The sequence below is a fragment of the Trachypithecus francoisi genome, unplaced genomic scaffold, assembly GCF_009764315.1.
Source record: "Trachypithecus francoisi isolate TF-2019V2 unplaced genomic scaffold, Tfra_2.0 Lachesis_group1, whole genome shotgun sequence".
NCBI classification, from domain to species: domain Eukaryota; kingdom Metazoa; phylum Chordata; class Mammalia; order Primates; family Cercopithecidae; genus Trachypithecus; species Trachypithecus francoisi.
The window spans coordinates 115,737,156-115,758,230 of record NW_022681454.1 but is presented as its reverse complement, the minus strand read 5'-3'; the positions used below and the strand labels follow the sequence as shown (position 1 = coordinate 115,758,230).

Sequence of the window (21,075 nt, the reverse complement as noted above, 5' to 3'; positions counted from 1 at the left end):
AAAGAAGTTTATTATCTTGTCTAATACTGTACAAAGTCCATGATGAACAGAAAAATTAAATGTAGGTCTTGACTTTCAGCCTAGATCATTATTATCTATGCTATTACTCAGCCTGTTATAAACAAAAATATATTAAGAAAAAAATGTGCGTAATTCCTCAGTGGCACCCAAGAATAGCACTCTAAATGAGTCAGGTCAGACTGTAAAATAACGGTGTTCAGTGATTAGACACTTATCTATTTCTAGTCTCACTGCAGGCTTACTTTTTCACCATTATATCCTTTCTAGAATTAAATTTCCACTATGTATTAGTATTGGAGAGCAGCCTATTATTTGTTAAGTGACTTCCATTTCAATAACCCTATTTCGGGAAAACTAACCTTGTTGTTACACCACCGCGGTTGACCAAAAGAGGGTCCCTGACCCAAGAGCAGCCAATCGACCACAATTGGGCCAGATCATGAGCTCTGTGTAGAAGGAAAAATAACAACTAACTGAACCCACAAGAACCTCTTTTTAGGGAGTTTGAATTTGAGAAGTACAGAGTTAGTAGTTGATAGGAAGGAAAAAGGCTTAAGGAGGACAAATAGAGCAGACAGTAAGTAGAAGTCATGAGTACCTGAAACTATGAACAAGCAGAAACCATAGAGTAAATAGCAGAATGTTGGGGCAGTCAGAAGCAGTTGTAGTAGTAGAAGCTGAAATATTTACACATGCAATACAGTATCTGGGATTTGCTTCAAATTGCTTTCTCCCCAATCTAGGGTTGAGGAGGAAGATTGATACAAGTTGGCAATTCTTGCAGCTGTTGCAAAGTGCCTGACACATAACACGATAGGCTCACTGAATAGGAACATAGGAATTCATTATACTCATCTCTGTAGTACTTTTGTATGTATTTGAGATTTTCCATAACAAGTTAAAAATATAGTATTTACATACACATATAACTCCAGAATCCAGCCACTTTCCATCACTTCCACTGCTATCACCTTAGTATGAGACACCATTATCTTTTTCCTAGATTACTGTTATAACTCTCTAAAAAGCCTACAAACTTCTACCTTCCCCACTCCATCCCTTTAGTCTCTTTTTCTACACAGCAGCCAGAAGGATCCTTTAAAAATCTAAATCTGATACGTCACTTCTCTGCTCACACTGTTGCAATGGCTCCCATTTTCACTCAGAGGAAAAAGCCAATGTTCTTACAATGACCTGTAAGACCCTGAATGATCAGATTCCCTGTTACCTATCCAACACATGGTCCTGTTTTTCATGAAATATCTGGGGAAAGAGTGTTTAAAACAGAGGAAACACCCTGGCGCAAAGACACCAAGGCAGTAGCAAGCCTCATAAATTTGAAGAAAATAGCCTGTAAAGAGTCCCCAAGATCACCCAGAGCTGACCAAAAACAAGACCAATGTTCAGGAAATACAGGCTGATTCAGCTTTCCTAAAATTTAGGAATGATGTAGTGAAACAGACTGGGTTTTAGAATCACAGACTTGCCCAAATTCTTGTCTTCCCATTTACTGACTAAAATTCAAGTTCTGATTCTCAATTTTTCTCATTTGAAAAATGGGGAGAATATAATGATTTTCTGAGCTTGTTGCTAACTGAGGTATTATGTATAAAACATCGAGTCGGCCGGGCGCGGTGGCTCAAGCCTGTAATCCCAGCACTTTGGGAGGCCGAGACGGGTGGATCACGAGATCCGGAGATCGAGACCATCCTGGCTAACACGGTGAAACCCCGTCTCTACTAAAAAATACAAAAAGCTAGCCGGGCGAGGTGGCGGGCGCCTGTAGTCCCAGCTACTCGGGAGGCTGAGGCAGGAGAATGGCGTGAACCCGGGAGGCGGAGGTTGCACTGAGCTGAGATCCGGCCACTGCACTCCAGCCTGGGTGACAGAGCGAGACTCCGTCTCAACGAAAAAAAAAAAAACATCGAGTGTAATGCCCAGCATATACCTGGTACTCAAATGTAACACAAACATGTACCCTTCTCCTGTAGAGAAAATGGGGCAAAGTATATCCCGAGCAGATGGGAAAACTTGTTTCTTAAAATACCTCTCATGGAGACTGCGTGAGAGAGTGAGCCTTGGCCTGGCAGATGAGAATACTTAGATCCGGTCCAGTCTGTGACATAACTAGCTGGGGACTTTGGGAGAGCCTCTTCATCTCTTTGGAATGTAGTTTAATCATCTTTAAAATGAGAGGATTGAACTAGATCTCTAAATTTTCTTTCAGTGCTAAGATTCTATGATGTCTCAATAACATTTAGTGATTCCTTCCTTTCTTAAGCAGCCCTTTTGGTGCGGGTCACAAGGGACAGGGTATTAGAATAATGGAAGGTAGAATGGGAAGAGGGAAATATTTACATTATAAAGTATGGCTGGTTTCATGGGTGTATGGCTTATGCAGGCTCACAGGGCCCTCTGTGCTCAGTTTAATGCTCTTCTCTTACTGTCCTAAAATTCTCAATACTTTTTGAACAACTTTTGCATTTTCATTTTACACAGGGCCCTGAAAATTATGTGGCTGGTCCTATTTCTATGGATTGACTATTAATAAGTACAAAAGATATTTTCCTATGAGGAACTAGAGAGAATGGCAGCAAGATATCGCTAGGCACCTAAAGAGGGGTGGATGGATGGAAAAGATAGTTGCCTGGGATAAAATGGAAATGAGATAAAGTTATGTGGGGATGGGGAGGGGAAAAAGGAGGTAGATGGTCACTTCAGCATTATAAAGTGCTTCTTTACTTTTTGCTACTTGCTTTCTCTAAACTATAGTATTAGAATGCCATCTGCTGGCCAAGGATACACTCTTTCAGAGGTTTCCAACGCAGTCTCTGCTGCATTTCAGTGTCTAGAGAGTGTTCCAGAAAGGTCTGATATACCATATTCTATACTTTAAAATGATAATTATTAAATGTTTCTTCAGTTCCAAACTCCATATTAAACAAAGCTAATACAAAGACTCCTCTTGAACTGATCCACTAAAACTGCTTTCATTTATTGAACAAAAAATAATTTTAAAAAAGCACTATGTGCCAGGCAGAAAGTATTTAATGATGAACACTATTGGTAGAGATACTTAGGTCATTAAGAATTTCCTCAAATGGATACAATTCTCAGGCTCATCTTGGGTCTGAATCAAAGTACCAAGAATAGTATCATCATCTTCAGCATTGGATGGTCATCTAGAGTAGGGTTATACTTTCACTCAGTGTGTGCTAATAATGCAGGATGCTGTATATTGCCTTCAGGCCCGATGACCAACCTTCAGGCTGTTGTCTGGAACAGATTTTACTGGAGAATTGACTGGAAAAGAAGAGTATGCAAGACAATGGCAGAAGATGAAAGTTAGGAGCAAATGGTGGAAATCAATAGTCATGGATAAAGCACAGTGTTCCAGAGGGCTTCTCTCATCCATATATATCCTCATTGAAGAATCCATTAGAATCACGGATTGCGAGAAGTCCTCCCTGCCATGTAATCAAGATTATCAGGAATGAAAGAGGGAGCTAAAATAATTAGTAGTTAGGACTGCTGTGAAGTGAAGGAGTAGTAGAACTCTGAAGGAGGACAGGCAAGGAAGTGCTCCCTAAATGTCAGTCCAGTTTCAAAGCCACATCTCTCAGATTACAGGTAGTGAAACTTGTTCTTATCAAACGATTCTGGCACACTCAATATATTCACTGGAGAAAACACCTGAAAGTCAAAGAACAGTACTCTTCATAAACTTGAAAACAAAACATCCTTTAGGTAAAGGAGTATATGCTCAATGTCAATTTAGAAACTTTTTTTTTTTTTTTTGAGACAGAGTCTTGTTCTGTCACCTGGGCTGGAGTGCAGTGGCCGGATCTCAGCTCACTGCAAGCTCCGCCTCCCGGGTTTATGACATTCTCCTGCCTCAGCCTCCCGAGTAGCTGGGAGTATAGGCGCCCGCCACCTCGCCCGGCTAGTTTTTTTATTTTTTAGTAGAGACGGGGTTTCACCGTGTTAGCCAGGATGGTCTCGATCTCCTGACCTCGTGATCCGCCCGTCTCGGCCTCCCAAAGTGCTGGGATTACAGGCTTGAGCCACCGCGCCCAGCTCAATTTAGAAACTTTTTAACAAGATTATTTTTTAAAGGATACTGAAGGGCACAAATGTGACACAGAACTTCCTCTCTTTAACATATACTCGGAACACAAAAACCTCGGTGAAGATGGAGGTTATTTCACAATCCCAGTCCAGACTGTTTGTCCTGCGTGTTCCCATGGCACAAGGTGTTCAACTCCAGCAATACCATTACTCTGAATTCAATCTGCTTGCCTGCCTCCTCTAGTTTGTGAGCTATATGAGGGCAAGGATAGTGTCTTATATCTGTACTCTACACTGTATCCCTCTAACACATAGTAAATATTAATGATTGTAATTTGGGGCATGCTGGGCAGCCCCAGCCTCAGAAAGCCAGCTTTCCCTATTCTTTCTTATACCCAGAAGATCTACTGAGGGAATCAGTCCTTGTTGTTCTTTACAAACAGATAAACTTATTTTGAACCAGATCACCGTAGCCATATCTGATTAGGTCAAAAATGGCCACCTGATCCAAGGACAGTCAATTTCTATACTTGAGAGCAGCCAATGATAGAACTTTGTACAAGACCAATAATTCTCATTAATTAAAACCAGGTAGGGTGTCTGTTGAGAATTTGACTTCAATACACAGGGAAAGTCATTAGCTAGTAATGATGGGCAAAAGTTAAAAGATACAGATGGAAAAGCAAACAACAGAGGACATGAGGTAAAAGCAACCATGATAAGTTCTAGTAAACAAAAACTGGATAGAAGAAAAGAGGGGTGAGATAACATTTTTAGATGTGGAAGTAATGAATTCTTGCTTCTGGTGGATAAAAAGATAACTTGTTCAGTATAGGCTCCTTGTACTCTGAGTAGCCAAGAATACATATTCCTTTAACCAAATATGCATCAAGCACCTACCATGTGCTAAATATGACATGAGTTTTAGTGGTGGACAAGACTAATCTATTTTGTTCCCATGGAACTTCAAATCTAGCTTAGCTTAGAATCTAGACATGGAAGACATATTGAACAAGTAAAAATTGTTGTGATAAGTATGATAAAGGAGTAAAGGTAGGCTCTCATAGAAATATATGCTATCTCGAATTATACTTTCCATTGAACTATTTTTCATAAGATGCTTGATTGTATGGACTTTCTTGAATTCTTAAAGGGCCTAACTCACATTTCAGACTCCTGTTATCCTTATTTTCTCACAAATTGGCTCCTACACACAAGCAGGAAATCACAAAATCTAAATAAAGGCTTTCTTTATAAAACATAGCACTAACTCAGATACAGTTAAATGCAACTCCTTCTATCACTACAAGTTAACATTTATTAATACATAGTGTTTCCAATTAGCCAGATATTTTTCAAAGTGCTTTATAATACCAATTCAAGTTCGTCATCACAACAAAGTCTATATAACAAGAACAATTATTGCTAGTCTCACTTTACACATGAGAAAACTGAGGCAGAGAGAGGTTATATAACTTGCCCAAGGTCAACAGCTGTAAGTCGCTGAACCAGAATTTGGACCCAAGCAGTCGTCCTAGAGTCCAAATTCAATTTTACTTAATGTGGTTATGTAGATAAATTTTCATTCAAAATATCATCCATCAAATATGTATTAAGCATGACTTACATGCAGGCACTATGTGCCAGGTGCTGATGTAGGTGTTACAGATACCACAAAGAACAAGACGGACAAAAATCCCTGTCATCATGGAAGGGATACAGATAACAAGCAAGAGAATGAAGTGAAATATATAGTACATTAGATGATATAAGTGCTATTGAGAAAAATAAAACCAGAAAGAGGGACGTGGAGTGTCAGAGGTGAGATCACGGATGCAGTTTTAAATAGAGACTCGGATAGCACTGAATAGGTAACATTTGAGCAACACCCTGAAGCAAGTGAGAGAATGAATCATTCTGTTTTAGTCAGAGCCCTGGATTTGGATCCTTGAGCCAGTGACGGTCTTAAAAGAGCCTTGGAATTACACTGAGGGTTCCTGGGCTCTGTAATATAAACAGTCTAGGGCTGGATACAGTAGCTCACACCTGCAATCCCAGCTACTCAGGAGGCTGAGGCAGGAGGATCCCTCGAGCCCAGGGGGTCAAGGCTGCAGTGAGCCATGATCATGCCACTGTACTCCAGGCGGGGAGAGACTCTGTCTCAAAAAAATAAAGAAAGAGCCTAATTAGCATAGCCTATGGGGGCTCAAAGTTTCTAGCTGAGGAAGAACAGAGTAATGTAACAAAATAAGCATTATGAAACAAGCAATAGACTCCTTCTATCTTCTGAACTGGAATTTCTGAAGGATTATTTTGTGAGGCAACAATACTGAAAACTTTATGAACTCTATTCTTCCCAGTTTCTAATTGTTATAAAACCAACACATGATCGATATATTTAGTCTGCCTGGGTTACAAATTGATGAAGTCATTCTCACAATAGGGAGAGTAGCCTTGTCTTCCTGTGGGGGTCATTTTACTCATTCCCTTAGGTTCCTAGGGAGTACCCTTAATTCCCAGGCAAGAGTCACTCTATGAAAAGAAAGTTGTTTATGAAATTTAGCGTGCATTGGAATGATGAAGAAACAGAGAAAAACACCACAGATATACTATTCCTACATTCTATAACTCTGACCACTAATGAACCATGAATCTGTATCCCTCTTAAGTTGATTTAGGTTAGCTTTTTGGTGCCATCTTTTACCTTCTATGCCTCATGCTTTTCAAAATCAAGTAACATTTCCCCAACTTTGAGGTACCTGGTGCAATACTCTAACAGCTTAAACGAACAGAACTGCATCTTTATGTGGCCTACTTGCCAACAGAGAAAATAGGGGGAAAATACACTTTTTCTTTTGAACTCTGAGAATACTTTAAATTTGTCATTTATTTTTTAAGCATGGGAATATCTTTTCAAAAGAAATCCTCATGGAAGTCTAACAATACCTACACTGTCAACTCTACTCTGCACCTAGAAGAGGGTACACTAGCTCATTCTTCATGCAACAGTACTTGAGGTTTTCCACTTTAATACTCCTTTCAGGGAGTAAAGAATGGCATAACCTGAGATTGTCACAAGAAGCCATTATCTGAAGCATCTGGACTTGTTCAATCAGATCTGAGTACAAAGTACTGGACTAGAAGGTGTCCTCAAAGTCTTACCATGAGTCCTGGAATATTGGGGTTTGGCTGGCAGCAGAACCTCCTCCTTTCATATCTATCACTACCTTTGGCTATCAGCTGGAACATGGGGGCTGAAAGGGCTTAGGTGTCCTGTACCTCACAGACCCAGTGTCTTCTAAGCTTTTCTACTTTAATTTTCTCAGCACCTGAAAAATTCACCTTTTAAGACCTTAAAGAGCCCCACTTAAGATATAAAGGCAAGGGCCAGGTGTGGTGGCTCACACCTGAAATCCCAGTGCTTTGGGAGGTCAGGTGAAAGAATAACGTGAGGCCGAGAGTTTGAGACCAGCCTGAGCAACAGTGAGACCCTGTCTCTCCCTCTATCTATATATAAAAATACATAAAGAGAATTATTTATTTAAGAATTGCTACCCTGATTGCTTCCAGACAGTCCAATTTAATAAATTATAGGAATTATCTGTTTTAGAACTTTAAGGTTGATTTAGTCCCCTAATGAAGACCAATGTGACTTTTTGTTGTGGGGAAGGTGAAGACTGTCAAGCATTAATATTCTTTTTTTGGGGGGGGTTCTTTTAAGGTGGTAAGATACATATAATATACAATTTGACATTTTAACTATGTTGTATATACAATTCAGTGACTATTAATTATATTCATAATATTGTGTAATCATCACCGCCATCTATTTCTAAAACTTTTTCATAACCATAAACAGAAACTTTCCATTAAGCAATAACACCTAATTCCCCCATCTCCCAAGTTCCTGAAAAATCAAGTATTTTCTCCCATTCTATAGATTGTCTTTTTACATGTGTCTGGCTTATTTCATTCAGTGTTTTTTCAAACATTATTTTAAAACATTTAGCATTATTTCAAGAATCATCCATGTTGTAGCACATATCAGAACTTCATTCCTTTTCATAGCTGAGTAATAATTCAAGACACATATAACTACATTTTGTTTATCCATTTATGGACAATTGAATTGCTTCTACTTTTTGGCTATGGTTAATAGTGCTGCGATGAAACAGCATACTTGGTGTATACTTGGTGTACAAGTATCTGAGTCTTTGTTTTAAATTATTTGGGATATATACCTAGAAGTAGGATTACTAGGTCATATGGTTCTTCTTTAACTTTTTGAGGAATCTCTAAACTACTTTCCATAATGGCTCCATTATTTTACATTCCCACCACCAATGTTAAAGGATTTAAGTTTTTCCACATCCTTGCTGACCCTTGTTTTTTTCTGTACTATTATTACATTATTATTGCCATCCTAGTAGATGTGAAACAGTATCTCATTGTGATTTTGATTTGCATTTCCCTAATGACTAATGGTGTAGAGCATATTTTCAACTGCATGTTGGCTATTTGTATATCTTCTTTGGAGAAATGTCTGTTCAAGTCCTTTGATCAGTACTTTTTTTAACTGGGTTCTTTTTGTTGTGGAGTTGTAGAAGTTCTTTATATATTCTGTATATTAAATCTTTATCAGATATATGATTTACAAATATTTTCTTCCATTCTGTAAATTGTCTTTTTACTTTCTTTATAGTGTTCTTAGATGCCCAAGTTTTTAATTTTGATGAAATGCAACTTACCTATTTTGTTGTTGTTGCTTGATGTTAGCTGTGGGTTTTTCATTATACCCTTTATCAAGTTGAGGAAGTTCCCTTCTATTCCCAGTTTTCTGCATGTTTTTATTAGGGAAGGGTATCAGATTTTACCAAATGCCTATTCTGCTCAGTTGAAAAGAAATGTTTGTCTTTTTCCCTTTGTTTTACTAATGTGGCATATTATGCTAATCGACTTTCTTATGTTGAGGTATCCTTGCATTCCTGGGATAAATCTCACGTGGTAATGGTATATAATCCTTTTAACATGCTGTTGGTTTGGGTTTGCTAGTAGTTTTTAAGAATTATTTTTTTTTTTTTTCGAGACAGATTTTTTTTTTTTGAGACAGAGTGTCACTCTGTTGCCCAGGCTGGAGTGCAGTGGTGCGATCTCAGCTCACTGCAACCTCTGCCACCTGGGTTCAGGCAATTCTCTTGCCTCAGCCTCCCAAGTAGCTGGGATTACAGGTGCCTGCCACTGCACCTGGCTAATTTTTGTAGCTTTAGTAGAGATGGGGTTTCACCATCTTGGTCAGGATGGTCTTGAACTCCTCAACTCATGATCCACCCACCTTGGCCTCCCAAAGTGCTGGGATTACAGGCATGAGTCACGGTGCCCTGCTCTTTTTGAGAATTTTTGTATCTATATTCATAAGGGATACTGGTCTGTAATTTTTTATAGCGGTAAAAGCATATAACATAAAACTTACCATATTAACCATTTTCAAAAGTACAGTTTAGTGGTGTGAAACATATTCCTACAGTCGTGAGACAGATCTCCAAAACGTTTTCATCTTGCAAAACTATAACTCTATGCCCATTAAACAACTGGCCTTTTCCTTCTGTCCCCAGCCCCTGGTAACCACCACTCTACTTTCTGTTTCTAGGAATTTGACTACTTAAGATACCTCATGTAAGTGGAATCATACAGTATTTGTCTATCACTGGCTTATTTCATTTAGGATGATGGCCTCAAGTTTCATCCATGTTGTAGCATTTGACAGAATTTCCTTCCTCTTAAGGCTTAATGATATTCCATTGTAAGTACATAATACATTTTTTAATCCATTCACCTGATGGATATTTGGCTTGCTTCCACCTCTTGGATATTGTGAAAAGTCCTGCTATAAACATGGGTGTGCAATATCGATAATTTTCTTTTCTTGTGATGTCATTATCTGCCTTAGTATGAGAGTACTAGCTTAAAAGAATGAATTAGAGAGTGCTCTCTCAGTTCTATTTATTGGGAGAATTTGAGTAAGAACAGAGTTAATGTTTGATAAAATTCTAAATGTTTGATAAAATTCACCAGAGAAGTGATCTACTACTGGACTTTTCTTTGTTGGAATGTTTTGATTACTGATTGAATCTCTTTCCTTGTTATAGGTCTGTCTGGCTTTTCTATTCATCTAAGTTATCTAATCTGTTGACATACAATTGTTCATAGTATTTTCTTTTTTTTTTTTTTTTTTGAGACGGAGTCTGGCTCTGCCGCCCAGGCTGGAGTGCAGTGGCCGGATCTCAGCTCACTGCAAGCTCCGCCTCCCGGGTTCACGCCATTCTCCTGCCTCAGCCTCCCGAGTAGCTGGGACTACAGGCGCCCGCCACCTCGCCCGGCTAATTTTTTTGTATTTTTTAGTAGAAACGGGGTTTCACCGTGTTAGCCAGGATGGTCTCGATCTCCTGACCTCGTGATCCACCCGTCTCGGCCTCCCAAAGTGCTGGGATTACAGGCTTGAGCCACCGCGCCCGGCCCCATAGTATTTTCTTATAGTCCTTTTTATTTCTGTAAAGTTTGGTGGTAATATGTACACTTTCCTTTATGATTTTAGTTATTTGTGTCTTCCCACCTTTTTCTTCGTGTCGCTAAAGTTTTGCCAATTTTGTTGATCTTTTCAAAGAACCAATTTTGGTTTCATTGATTCCCTCTATGGGTTTTGTATTCACTATTTCATTTATCTCTGCTCTAATCTTTATTATTCCCTGTCTTCTGATAGCTTTGAGTTTACTTTGCTCTCCTTTTTCTATTTCCTTATGTTGTAAAGTTAGGTTGATTTGAGATCTTTCTTTGTTAATGTAGGCATTTACGGCTATAGATTGTCTTCACTGCAATCTACAAGTTTTCCTAAGTTGCATTTTCATTTTCATTTGTCTCTAAGTATTTTCTAATTTCCGTTATGATATCCTTTTTGAACCACTGGTTGTTTAAGAGTATGTTAAATTTCCACATGTTTGTGAATTTTCCAGTTTTCCTTCTGTTATTAACTTCTAACTTCATTTCATTGTTGTCAGAGACCTTTCTGACTTCAATTTTTGAAACTTTGTTGAAACTTGTTTTATGCCTTAATATATAATATATCCTGGAGAATGTTTCATGTATACCTGATAAGACTGCATAATTTGCTGCTGTTGGATGGAGTTCCATATGTGTCTGTTAGGTATAGTTGGTTTATAGTGTTGTTCAAGTCCCCTATTTTCTTATTGCTCTTCTGTCTAAATGTTCTACCTATTATTAAAAGTGAAGTATGAAAGTTTCCAAAAATTTTTGTAAAACTGTCTATTTCCCCCTTCAATTCTGTCAATGTCTGCTTCATATATTTTGATTCAGCAATTTCTTGGTTGCTGTAAACTTTTGACTGTTTTCCAGCATTCTGACAAAGTTATTTCAGACATCTTTTGCTTGTTTTTCAATGCTGCTGTGGAGGGACAGAAACTTGGAGTGGCTATTCCACCATTTTGAACACAGGTCACCCAAGGTGACTTTTGACACTAGCTTTCACTAGAACAGAAAAAAAACAAAAAACAAAAAAAAAACACCACCAATAAATCTGTTCTCCAACAGGCATATTTTCAGATATGAACAAGAAAGCTGAGCTTCTCCAGTAGAGGCCTTAAGTCACATTCTCTGCATCTATCTCTTCCATTCCATGTTGGTCCTTGAGTAATCCCTGAGGAATCACAGCATTCCATGAAATTTAGTTTAAAAAACACTATTATAAATCATTAAAGCCCCTTGATACTTATGTGTCTACTGCCTATGATTTGATGTCATAAACAGTTGAACAATAATTTTGGACTAGATGATCTCTTGCTTATTTTCTGATTTACTTTTTTCCAACAAACTTTCTAACTTCTAGTTAATAAAATGCATTTTCATTGAGAAAATCTGAAAAATATGGAAAAGCACAAAGAATAAAACTATCTGTGATCCCATCTTCCAAGGATAACTTCTGTTAACATGGTTACAGTTGTCACACATATAAGTCTAATTCTGGTCAATATTTTATATATAGCAATGATCACCTTAGCACCCATTTATTTATTCTAAATTAACAGCTTTTTAATTCCAAGCCTAGGTTTTGATTCCAAGCACAGGTTTCCTATGCGTGGAAACCTATAATCTTTATGAGATAAAAACACGTCACGTATTGACTAACCTTTGAAACTCCATCCTCAATGACTGCCTCTCTAACACCTTTCAATAAAACAAGTAACAGGTTGATTGCTGATGATTAGCTTAACGAAATTTCAAAGTTGTAGGTTTCAACATCTTTGTCATTTGTGCCTACTAGTCAAGCTCTGCTCTACTGAAGTTGTTTTTAAACTTTTAAAAGCAGAAGGATGCTTTGTTTTGAAATAAAATCTTGTATGAAACTCTAAAATATAAACAAAACTAAGTTTTTATGGTGGAAGTCTGTTTATACATGTATAAGTAAGTAGCACAAAGAGGTTTAATTGTATCTGACTAGTGTGTTCACAGCCAGTTCTGCTCAGCCTTCCAAATACCCAAATCATTATGCAGAACCCCAGGCTCTGTGATAATGTTTGAAAATTTCATTGTTCTGTTATATGTCCTCAGTCAGTATTTTTACTGAATCAGTTGGTATTGCTTCTGTATCTCTTATGGCTCCTTGGACAAGGAGCCTGACACACAGCAGGTATTAAAAAGTATTTACTAAAATTAAAGAAGGAAAATCCACAAAAGGGAAAAGACTGGCAAGTATCCATTACTAGTACTTCAAAACATCTCAGAAAGTATCCCCGCTGAGAGTATAGATCAGTAGTGTTAGATCCCACTGGTATCATACACCATTATGTTCTAAAACACAAAATTTTACAAGTATTTTTTTGACTGGGATTGTGTTAGTGGTTGCAGAATATAACAAAATATTGTTGAATACATATTAAATTTCTTCCATGTGGAAGACACTGTTCGAAGAGCTGTGGAGATTGCAAGATGGCAAATATACTGTCTTTCCTTTAAAGAACACTTAATACTTGCTAGGTTCTGTGGCTTATGCCTGTAATCCTGGCAGTTTGAGAGGCTGAAGCAGGAGGATCACTTGAAACCAGGAGTTTGAGAAAAGTCTGGGCAACATAGTGAAACCCCATTTCTACAAAAATAAACATTAATAAAAAGCAAGCCTGGCATGGTGGTGTGTGCCTGTAGTGCTAGCAACTGGGAAAGCTGAGTGGAAGGATTGTTTGAGCCCAGGGGTTCAAGGTTGCCATGAGCTCTGATTGCACCACTGCACTCCAGCATGTGTGACAGACCAATACCCTGTCTCAAAACAAATTAACAAAACTTAATACTCTAACAGGAGAGAAAATCTACATAGAATTCCTACAAAGCAAGCCAATGTGCCAGACAATATCAAGAAAATTTCAGTGTTTTTTGAGCCAGAGGTAGGGAAATTTTGAAAGATGACCAATCTAACAAATAGCTCCATTAATAGGAGGCCATTACAGAATGTAGAGGGAAATAATAGGTGCCAAAGGAAGGCAAAAATCTATGGAAACAAATATTTCATTCACTGCCTTCATCTTGAGAAAATAACCCTCTCCTCAAGAAGAAAACAAGACATAGAAGGTGGAGACAAGTTAAATGTGACTTGTAAATGTGAAGTTTTCACAATTGGTATGTAGAAATACCAAGAATGGAGAGATCAGTGTGAATTGTAGTGAAGGAAATTTTACGAAGTTGGCACTTTAAGTTGGGCCCCAAAGGATGAGTAGGATTTAGACAGGTGAGAAAGCAATCCCCAATGCTGGAAAAAATATACTATACTTCCAGTATAACAGGAAAAACATGCACCAAAGCCCAGAGGCCAAGAGAATAATTTCCATGAGGAAAATGGAAGAAAGCACTCTGACTGAAGCAAAGAATGTTTCCTGGGCACCAGGTTGTCTGAGTAGAGTGGAGCCAGATTAATAATAGTGGATATAAAGGTGGGAATTGCTAAGGCCAAGATAAAGATAAAAGGTGCAACCTAGTTAGGATGATAGTACAACTCTTTCTTTGTTAGAGCAGGGAGGGAACAGAGTCTTGCTCTGTCACACAGGCTGAAGTGCAGTGGCACAATCACAGTTCAAGCGATCCTCCCAATTCAGCCTCCCGAGTAGCTGGGACTACAGGTGTAGCACTCAGCTAACTATTTTTTGTAAAGATGGGATTTTGCCATGTTGCTCAGGCTTGTCTTGAATACCTAGACTCAAGCAATTCACCCACCTTGGCCTCCTGAAGTGCTGGGATTACAGGTGTGAACAACAGTGCCCAGCAGATAGTACAACTCTTAAACAAAGAAAACTATGGAAGATATACAAAAGAGTTAGAATGAAAGAGAACAGCCCAGGCACAGTGGCTCATGCCTGTAATCCCAGTACTTTGGGAGGCTGAGGCAGGCGGATCACCTGAGGTCAGGAGTTCAAGAGCAGCCTGGCCAACATGGCGAAACTCTGTCTCTACTAAAAATACAAAAACTAGCCGCCCTGGTGGCAGGCACCTGTAATCCCAGCAACTCGGGAGGCTGAGGCAGGGAGACTCGCTTGACGCCATGAGGCGGAGGTTGCAGTGAGCCAAGATCGCACCATTGCACTCCAGCCTGTGCGACAGAGAAAGACTCCGTCTCCAAAAAAAAAAAGAGGTTGTAGTGAGCCAAGATCATGCCACTGCATTGCAGCCTGGGCCACAACAGGGCAAGACTCCATTTTTTTAAAAAAAAAAGAATTTAAGAGAACAATAACAACAAAATGAATAAATAAAATGACCCAGAAGATGGAGAAGTAACCTGTGGTACCAATCAACAGGGTTGTTGTTAGGACAGGTACTCAATTTGAAAAGGAAGAAAAGATGAAATTAAGATGAGAAAGAATAATTTAAGAGAAACACACACACTTCCAGATTAAAATTACAGTAACCAAATGCTCCACTGTTGGAGAGGTTATTCTGTAAAATTAATTTAATTCCTAGGATGATCACGAGGATGCTTTATCACATGGACATAGTGGCTTGAGAGCTGCATAAGAAAAACTTGCATTATCCCTTAGGTTAAAGCAAAATTCACCATCATCTCCCTCCTGAGAACTTATTGCACTTGAAGTTCAGAAGGTTTGTAACCTTCTGAGTGTCTTCTTAAAAACACTTAGCTGTCTTTGGCCTGATGGTTATAGCATTTTCATGCACCACCTTCTCCACCCCAGCTCAATCAGATTAATTTTGCTGACAGAATTACGGAAGTGTTGGATCATGGCTACAGTGCAATGATTCAATCTGTAGTCCCTAGTGCTTATTTGCATTAGTTACTCTTCCAAGTCTGACAGACGTTCCTGACTCAAGATCAGATCATACTATCAACATCCCCTCATGATGAGCATGTGACTCTGGGCCAAGGACAAGTTTAAAACCACTTCAAGACCTGTTCAGTTTATGTCATGCTTCTTCAACACTAATAATCTCAATAATTTTTTATCAATCCTACTTCAAAAACTAGGAGTAATTGATGCTACATTGTCAGCGAGAAGAATGCTTCCATCTCCGGTAGAGGCAATTGTTTACTTGCCTTTCCTAATTTTTGTAAAGATTCAATGCCACTTATGCCCAGGGTCTTTTTGTCTACTACCATCAGAAAATCTGCATTACAGCACACAATCTAATTAATTATCAGGTAATGACTCTCTCATCCCAGAATCTACAAAGCATTTTTCTTGAAAGGTCATATACTATCTCTGTCTCTAAAACCTGGCAATTGATTTGGAGGCAAATTGGAGCAAGGTTAGGAAGCTATGGAACAGCTTTAAGACTGCTGGATTTGGAATAATTTTAGGCTTTATAATTTTTTTAGTAACCTTAGACAATTCACTCCTTTTGTTTCATTTTCTAGTTCTATAAAATGCAGTACAGCCCCTTCAAAGAAGTTTTACGACGATTTAATGACTTTCTGTAAAAACACAACTACAGTCTTATCTCCATTTACTATGCACTAAGAGAACCACTTATATATCTGGGTGCCCATATTTTCTGAACAATTCAGGAATCATAATGTGAAAAGAGAATATTTGAAATTGGACCCACTAGGTAAAATCCAGGCAGTATGGGTCATTTTCTTCCTGCTAGCAATCTATTCTTGCTGAGGCTCACACTCAAAGTCAAATAACCTTTGGATTATTCTTCCCCGCCCCCCTTCCCCCCAGACGGAGTCTCGCTCTGTCGCCCAGGCTGGAGTGCAACAGTGGCGGGGTCTCGGCTCACTGCAACCTCCGCCTCCCGGGTTCAAACGATTCTCCTGCCTCAGCCTCCCGAGTAGCTGGTATTACAGGTGCCCGCCACCACGCCCGGCTAATTTTTTTTTTTTTTTTTTTTTTTTAAGTAAAGACGGGATTTCAGTATGGTGGCCTCGCTGGTCTCGAACTCCTTACCTCAGGTGATCCGCCTGCCTCGGCCTCTCAAAGTGCGGGATTACAGGGGGCGTGGCCAGGTTATTCTTAAACCCACTCCCTTGAAGTACCTGCAAAATACGTGCTGGTCTCTGGCCCAAGGAAACTCAGTCCTGTGAGTAGGACGTCCACCTCATTGGTGGTGTTTCAAATACTAAGTGTAAAATGCTAGAGACAGTACAAAACCCACCAGGGGGTCCTTCCTAACACGTTGGCATAAGGATCCAAACGGAATACAGGGATAGGACAGGTGACCTTGGGCAGTTCCAGGGAGGAGTCCATCACCTGACTGGAATGGGCCTTTCAGTGGGACGAGAGTGTATTTCTTCCAATGAAACCTGAAAACCACCTTGCGTCCTGAGACGCCGCGAGGCAGAAGTAGGCGGGCCCATTGACTTAGTATCAAGGCGGAGGCCGCGCTTCCTGTCCGCGGTCACGTAGGCAGCGGAAAGCCGTACCAGGCGCCTGCGCGCTGGGAAGGGTGGGCTCAGAGTGCTTTCCGGAACCCGGTGAGTGGTGGACTGCGCAGGCGGTCGGATTCCACTCAGTTTCCGGTCCGGCGAACACCAAAGTCCAGGAATCTAAGCATTTTCAGTTTCTGGGATTGTTAGGAAGCTGCGGGAGGGAGATGGAGGTGGACGCACCGGTTGTTGATGGTCGAGATGGTCTCCGGGAGCGGCGAGGCTTGAGCGAGGGAGGGGGGCAGAACCTCGATGTGCGGCCTCAGTCTGGGGCAAACGGGCTTCCCAAACACTCTTACTGGTTGGACCTCTGGCTCTTCATCCTTTTCGATGTGGTGGTGTTTCTCTTTGTGTATTTTTTGCCATGGTGAGTATCTTGAATGCAGAATTGGAGTGGTAAGGAGCTTAGAGATAATTTGCTCTCTTTTGGGCGGAGAGGGGACTGAATTCCGGAGTTTATGTATGTCCAGGATTACGCAGCTGGTGAGTGGCGCAGTCGGGTGGGTGGGGGAGAAGGATTAGGAGTAAAATGTTCTTTTGAACGTCCGTGGGCGTCTCCAAAGAAGTGTGGAGAAAACTTGGCGTCATATTTTCTCATGATTTGGAATGAAACCAGCTAGGCTTGAGTTCCTGCAGCACCGTGAAGCGACTGGAGAAGTTATTTCGCTTTTTGGAGCTTTATTTTTTCATCTGCCATTTGGGACCGTTAGTGACCCAGGTCATAAGGGTGTAGTGAAGATTGAGATCGTAGTGATTTGCGTGTTGCCTGGCAGTAGTAAGTGCTCAACGAAAGCTGTTTTTTACTATACAGCTGTTTTTTAGCCATGAGCACACTACGCAGCTATCTCAAACTTAACATGTCCAAAACTGAACTCTTAACAGCTTCTTACCCAAATTTACTTGCCTTGCAGTGTTCCCATTTCAGTAAACGCCAACTTTATCCACCGTTACCTCCCAGAAACCTGAGACACTTTGTCCTTTTCTTACATCCACATATCCTAAAACACCAAGTGACAAAATTCTATAGAGTTTACTTGTAAAACCCATGCTCTCCATTTTCATCGCCACTCGCTCTGAAAAGACAATTCTGGCAGAGGATAAAGGAAGGGAACTTAGAGAATAGGGCAGGAGGAAGCGGACACCAAATGGAGACGGTGATAAGAGACAAGCTAAGGAGAAGCAGTGAGATGAAAGAGGGTTCCTATGGGAGAAGAGCAGTGTAGCCCATCTAGACAGCTCTCATGGACTTTGGAGTTGATTGTTCACTCACTGTTAACTCCTCTCAGTCACCATGCCTATGAGTTACTTCTGAAATTCTCACTTCTTGATAGGCAGTCACTTTTCCCAACCCCCATCCTATATTTTCACCAAGATTTGGATGTCTTAAGCCTCGCTGTCTGATTTCTTGGATGGTGTGGTAACTTAGAGAAGACAGCGCCAGGCACAGGGGCTCACGCCTTTAGTCCCAGCTACTTGGGAGGCTGAAACAGGAGGACTGCTTGAACTGGGGAGGTCGAGGCTTCAGTGAGCTGTGAACGCGCCAGTATAATCCAGTCTAGGGGAACAAAGCAAAACCCTGTCTCAAAAAAAACGGGGGTAGGGGAGCCAGAGGGATTAATGGGGAGGATGGCAAAAGGGATAGGGATTTGTATAAAATTATCTGTCGAGCCATTTGTAAAGGGAGAGTTTTACTCTCCCACCCTATTTTGGTAGAGACTAATAATCTCAAATACAGTGGGTTTTGTGTGTGTGTGTTTTTATGACCTGAATTTTCAGCTCTGGATAGAAAATAGAGGCCTTACAAGAAATGTTCCAGGCTTTTCTTTTTCTTTTGTCAATATGTAAATAGGCATAAAGTGTTAAAAATTGGGAAGATAAAGCAAATATTGCTGACAAATACTTGCTTTTTACAGACTCGTTTGCTGATATCTAAATTAAGAAGTTGGTTCTTGAGTGAATTCTGAAAATGGCTACAATCTTCTTGAATAAAGAAGACAAGACTCTCAACAGAAGAATTTCACATCTCCAAGGGACCCTTCCTTTCATTTTACACTTTGTTACTAATTTGCAGAACTCTATTAAATGGGTAGGATTTCACCCATTCCTAGCTAAGTTGTTAAAATTAAACCATCTTGTTCGTGTTTAAAAACTTTCCAACATCTAATGGCTTTACAGGAGCTGAATATAAAAACATTTATACTTAAAGGTCTTGTGTATTCATTAAGAAATATAGTAATGTCTTTTAATGTTTTAAGAGTTGATCAGGATTTAATATGATGCAAGTAATAGGGTGATTAATAAGGGAAGGTTTTTGTGAATTCAAAAGCCAATTCAAAAGCAAGGAAAGATTTTGAGAGAGGGAACAAAGTATTCTTAGATTGCATAGAGGCTAAGTTCCAGTTTTAATTTTTAGGTTTAGTTGGACTCTGTTATGAAAAGATAGGTTATGGGTGGACGACAGGTTAATACAGTTTTAGAAAAAGCAGGTAATACCAAAATATTGGAAAGCTAGCATGCATGCCCTCTTACCTTGGTATCTTCCCCCTTTTTTCCTTTTAAACTCTTGAGCCTCCTAGAACGAAGGATTGTGTATTTCAAACCTATTTTTTATTACTGTTGCATTAAGTGTGCTTGTGCCCAAAACATTTATTTTTATAATATCTGTAACTTGCTTAAATACTTCAGTGAAGTCAGCATATTTACTCATTCAACAAATATTTGAGCCAGGCATTATTTTAGACACAGCAGTGAACAGAACAAAAAGGCATTTTTGCCTTCATAGAGCTTACATTCTTACTGTTATTTAAATCTAAATGTTATAAAACAAGAATTTACATTCTAGGGTTGATCAGCTGGTATTTAATCAAAAAGGCCACACTCCCATAGCAGCTACTCTAAGCTGTAGTAGCTAATAAAAAATAATACTGTTGGCCGGGCGCAGTGGCTCACGCCTATAATCCCAGCACTTTGGGAGGCCAAGGGCAGTGGATCACTTGAGGTCAAGAGTTGTGAGACCATCCTGGCCAACCTGGTGAAACCCTGTCTCTACTAAAAAATACAAAACATTTAGCCGGGCATGTTGGCATGCACCTGTAGTTCCAGCTACTCGGGAGGCTGAGACATAAGAATTGCTTGAATCCAGGAGGTGGAGGTTGCAGTGAGCCAAGATGGGGCCACTGCACTCCAACCTGGGCAACAGAGACCCTGTCTCAAAAAGAAAATATTCCTGTTAGCCCTAAAGGCTTTACAAGAGGAATGGTAAAAGTAGTCTCTTGTTTAAATTAGTTGCATTCAGTATATATAAATTGTCTTAAATATTTTGAGAATATTCCCTTCCCTTTTAAACAGGGAATAAGATCTGGTAAACTCTGTTTATCTTCCTACGTTTCAAAATGGTTCTTAGAGTTAGTCAAGTCTGGAATATAATTCCTGAGTATAAAGTTAGCAATCATGCCTTTAAGGTGTTGCTGCATCAACCTAAAGAGAACCATCTATGGAAGGTATGGTTGAAACATCTGTGGGAACACAGAACTGGGATTTCACTGAGTTTACCAAATCAGTTGTGTGAACTGTTTCTGCACTGCTTGCTAATGGTTTTGTCTAGTGTTTACTTATATAGCTGAGTTTGGTTTTATTGTAACAAATTACCTGGTGGTGAGATTGTGAGGTGATTAACAGTTCTCACATAGTTTACTGTTAGGTCACACACAGACTTCCGATCATAATCCATACTGTCTTTTTGAGCCTAAAATCAGCCTACTACCACAACTACCAGGTATTCTAGTATAGTGAAGATGGAGAGATCTTGGTGTGAAGGTTAATTTTATGTGTCATCTTGATTATGCTAGAAGATGCCCAGATTTCTGGGTTTGTCCATGAGGGTGTTTGCAGAAGAGATTAGCATTTGAATCAGTAGATCGAATAAAAAAGAGCCATCCACTCCACTGTGGGTGGGCATCATCCAATCCCGTGAGAGCCTGGCTGGAATAAAAAGGCAGAGGAAGGGCAAATTCTGTCTTCTCTCTGCTTGAACTAGGACATCCATGTTCTAT

General features: G+C 39.7%; 1 protein-coding gene across 1 annotated transcript; it reads left to right on the top strand.

Moving 5' to 3' along the window:
* Positions 1–13,538: 13,538 nt before the first annotated feature.
* Positions 13,539–19,228, top strand: CUNH4orf3 (chromosome unknown C4orf3 homolog). Its single transcript, XM_033215134.1, has 3 exons — positions 13,539–13,743; positions 16,976–17,390; positions 18,937–19,228. Coding segments are annotated over exons 1-3 (606 nt in total). The 5' UTR covers positions 13,539–13,553; the 3' UTR covers positions 18,938–19,228.
* The last annotated feature ends 1,847 nt before the right edge of the window (positions 19,229–21,075 follow it).